The sequence below is a fragment of the Marmota marmota genome, unplaced genomic scaffold, assembly GCF_001458135.2.
Source record: "Marmota marmota marmota unplaced genomic scaffold, marMar, whole genome shotgun sequence".
Taxonomy (NCBI): Eukaryota; Metazoa; Chordata; class Mammalia; order Rodentia; family Sciuridae; genus Marmota; species Marmota marmota.
This window is the reverse complement of record NW_026000224.1, coordinates 135,376-138,936: the sequence shown is the minus strand read 5'-3', so window position 1 is coordinate 138,936 and position 3,561 is coordinate 135,376. Positions and strand designations below refer to the sequence as shown.

Genomic DNA, 3,561 nt, shown 5'->3' with positions numbered 1-3,561 from the left:
CTTAAGGCACTTCCACATGTCCCGTCCTGCAGGTGACTCCTGTGCAGATGGCTCAGGACAGCTGCACTTCGGATGTGTTCTAAAGACCAGTTCCTCCAAGTAAGAGACCTGACCATGAACTGGCAATGCCCAGGCGTGAGAAGAGTCCCTCCCAGTTAGTTCCATAGGAGGGACGCGCACAGCTGAAGACGAGGCCTGGACAGGTGAGTGTGCAGAGGCAACCCGGGGACAGCCACGACTGGAGTCCCCACTGCCTGTGGCTGGAGGAACCCAGGAGGAGACGGGAGCCCAGGAGCAAGTCCTGGCTGGGGGGTGGGGGGCAGAAGCAGTTTCCCTGGGAGATGGAGGAGCCCGAGGGCAAGAGAGAGTGGGGGCGACGTGCCCTGAGTTCTGCCTCTCCCCACGACCACCTCCCCACTGACGCCCACGTCCACTGAAACCCCAGAGCTGGAGGCCTGGTGAGGGCAGTTCACAGAAGACAGAGCCAAAGCCACAGAGCAAAGCAGGGACGACAAGGAATGACCTGAGCAGAAAAAGACAAATGGCCGAAAAACACTCCAGGAAACTGGTTCAGACTCGCATGTTAAAACTGAGCAATCTCTCAAGTGCCATGGTTGATAATTGTGACCTTTATTTAGTGAAGTTACGAATTGTATCACACAGACTTTACACACTCATTTCCTTACATGCTGTGCTGAATGTTTCAAATCAATCTCTGACCACTTTCTTTCATAGGTAAGAACGAAAAAACAAAATTTGTGCCACTGGCATTAACTGAATAGATGGGAGTTGTTATAAAAATACACTTTAATACTAGAATCAATGAAGACCACATATTATAATACCAAAAAATGCACTGGATAAAAGTAACTTATTTTATTATGTAGACTCATTACTCACTCACAGATGTGCATCTACTTTCATTTACCTATTAATTCTATGGAAACTAGTCCATGTAGCTGGACATACAGGACTTGACTGTTGTGCCCACATCATTTATTGACTCCCTGCTATATCTCTGAGCAAATGACAACTCCCCTAGGTCTCAATTTCTTTAAATACAAATTAGCATAATGAAAAATATCCTTCAACATAATCTTGACTCCAGTGAGAAAGTACAGAAAAATAATTCATGATACATACCAGTGCCTGGTTCAGTAGGTAGCTATTCCTTATTCATTCATGTCTTGATTTTTCTGTGGGGTGGGGGATTAAATGCAGGGCCACCCAATCACTGAGCCACATCCCCAGCCCTAATTTGTATTTTATTTAGAGAGGGTTCTCACTGAGTTGCTTAGTGGTTTGCCATTGCTGAGGCTGGCTTTGGACGCGTGATCCTCCTGCCTCAGCCTCCTGAGCTGCTGGGATTACAGGCGTGCACCATTATGCCTGGCTCATGTCTAGATTTTTTTATAAAGTATCTTCTGAAAACTAAACCTAGACAAGGAAACCAAAACAAGGAGAGAAAGAAATGAGCATGATCTTGAAACATTCACAATATGACTTGACTAGGCCTCATAGTTCTCTTGACCTTCCTTGAACATCCATCCTGTTCTGTTTCCAAGGCCCAGAGCCTGGTCTGCTATCTCAGGATCTTGGGTCGGCAACAGAAAAAGTTCAATCTGCAGTTTCCATAAATCTTCTCACCCTCCAGGCAAATCTTCCTGCATTTGCCACGACCAAGCCTGCAGGTCTCACAAACGGCAAATTCACCTGTGCCAAGAAAGAGTGGCTGAGAAGGCTTTCCTAGCCATCTGTGGAACAGGGAACAGGTCAAAGCCACCAAAAGGAGAGAGGGTTCAGATGTGTGGTCATAAGGCGTATCTCCAAGACCTCGCCCAGATTCTTCAAAGAGCTTGTGTTCTCTGTAGTTTGTAGTGGGGAGGATTATAAAGAAGAGGAACCACGATCCCTCCTGTCCAAAAATTTCCAGTCTTGTTCTCATCAAAAGAAAGCAATAGGCAAAGTGTTACAGACCTAGAAAACACCCACATGAAACACTGAGAGTTTGCTAGGTGTAAATGGAGAGGGTATCTTGTGGTTGGGAAGGGTCTTTGAAAACAGAGTGCAGAGTTTCAGGCTGGATTCTTGTTGGGGCTTCATAAAGGCAGAGCATCCTCAATAAGTGGCTCATCTGTCCTGCAGGCATTCTAGAAACACCTGCCTGCAGTTTTTATTTGTTTAGTGGTTAAATGAAATGAGTGATGTGAGGATGTTGGGTGGTGGTATGCCTGCCTCTGGGGTGGAGATTAAATAACACAATCCTTGTCACAACAGAGTGCCTGGCACACGGACAGCCAGCACTCAGTGGGCAGCACCCTCAACACCTCTCACTCTGAAATGCCGTCCAAACTCTTCTCACAGTTTCCCAGGAATACTCTTCAATTCTGCTCACAATGTGCTGTCCTCCTGTGTAAGACAACTCCCCAGGGAGAGGTCTGGGCTCCTCATTTTGAATGCTCTACTGAGTGAGGGTCAGCTTTCACTGACCAGTCCTCTCTATCTATTCCATCCTCCATTCACCAGAAACATGTGTTCGTGACAGTCCTTGTTAGATCTGGACTGTAAGAGACGAGCAGCTTGATCTCAGGCACTGCTAATTGGCTGGTGTGGGATTGAACCCATGGTCCATGAGCATATGGGAAAAGTCCCTGGGTCCAAATCCTCATGGCCAAAGTAATACAGTCCAGAAACAGAAATATGGTTCTGTGAAATGGAAAAATCCAAATGTGGTGCTGGGAACAAGAGGAAGAAATGATAGAATTGGAGGACCGGAATTCAGGCCCTTCTCTTCCACTCCTACATGGCTTCCTTGGTTTCTCAAGGCAGAGAGAGCTCCAGAGCCAGAGTTCCCAAGAGAAAAGGAGAAACTATACTCAAAGGATTTCACCTACCTCCAGGAAGTGACTTGTAATAATCAAGACCTGCTCGGCACCCTAAATTTAAAACAAAATACATATTAGAAACAAATATCAACACAGGAAGTAACATCACATAAAACCAGGTTCCCAACCTGGAGGCTGCACATCAGTGTCTACAGGTGACAAAGACGCAATCTGCATTTTGTTTCTTAGGACAAGAATTCCTGTAACCAGTCAGACCAAGTTACAAAAACAAAAACCAAACTGGCGCCAGGTGCACCTGGCTCTTAGATGATTTTAGGGTGGAACATAGAGGAATAATCAAGCTTTATGATCTGCCTCATCAAAATTCTATCCATTTTAATTTACCTGATGGAAACTGAGCCAAAACAAAGAACAAAGCAATGACAAAATAAAACATCTTCCTGCATGGAGCCATCTTTGAAGGGAGACTCCTCAGAACAGAGGTTCAAGGTTTCCTGGAGAGTACAAAAGGCTCATTTATATTTTATGTAATGGGGTGTGCCCTTGGTCAATGAAGTGAATCAACAAAGAAAGCACAATTGTATGCTCCATTTGCCAGGATCAAGGCTGGACAGCATAGATAAAAATGCTGGCACCCATCAGCCTTCCACTGGGGGAGTCTGAAGTTCTGACCAGTGTCTTGGAGTGGACGCCTGACTAGGAATTGGAGCACCAG

The 3,561-nt window shown here is 45.7% G+C and overlaps 1 protein-coding gene across 1 annotated transcript; it reads right to left on the bottom strand.

The window, feature by feature from the left end:
* Positions 1-854: 854 nt before the first annotated feature.
* LOC107158182 (beta-defensin 105-like) lies at positions 855-3,300 on the bottom strand. Its single transcript, XM_015504649.2, has 3 exons — positions 3,231-3,300; positions 2,895-2,936; positions 855-1,713 (listed from the first exon to the last, which is right to left on the bottom strand). Exons 1-3 carry the CDS (start codon positions 3,298-3,300, stop codon positions 1,583-1,585), a joined length of 243 nt encoding a protein of 80 aa, XP_015360135.1. The 3' UTR covers positions 855-1,582.
* Between the last annotated feature and the right edge of the window lie 261 nt (positions 3,301-3,561).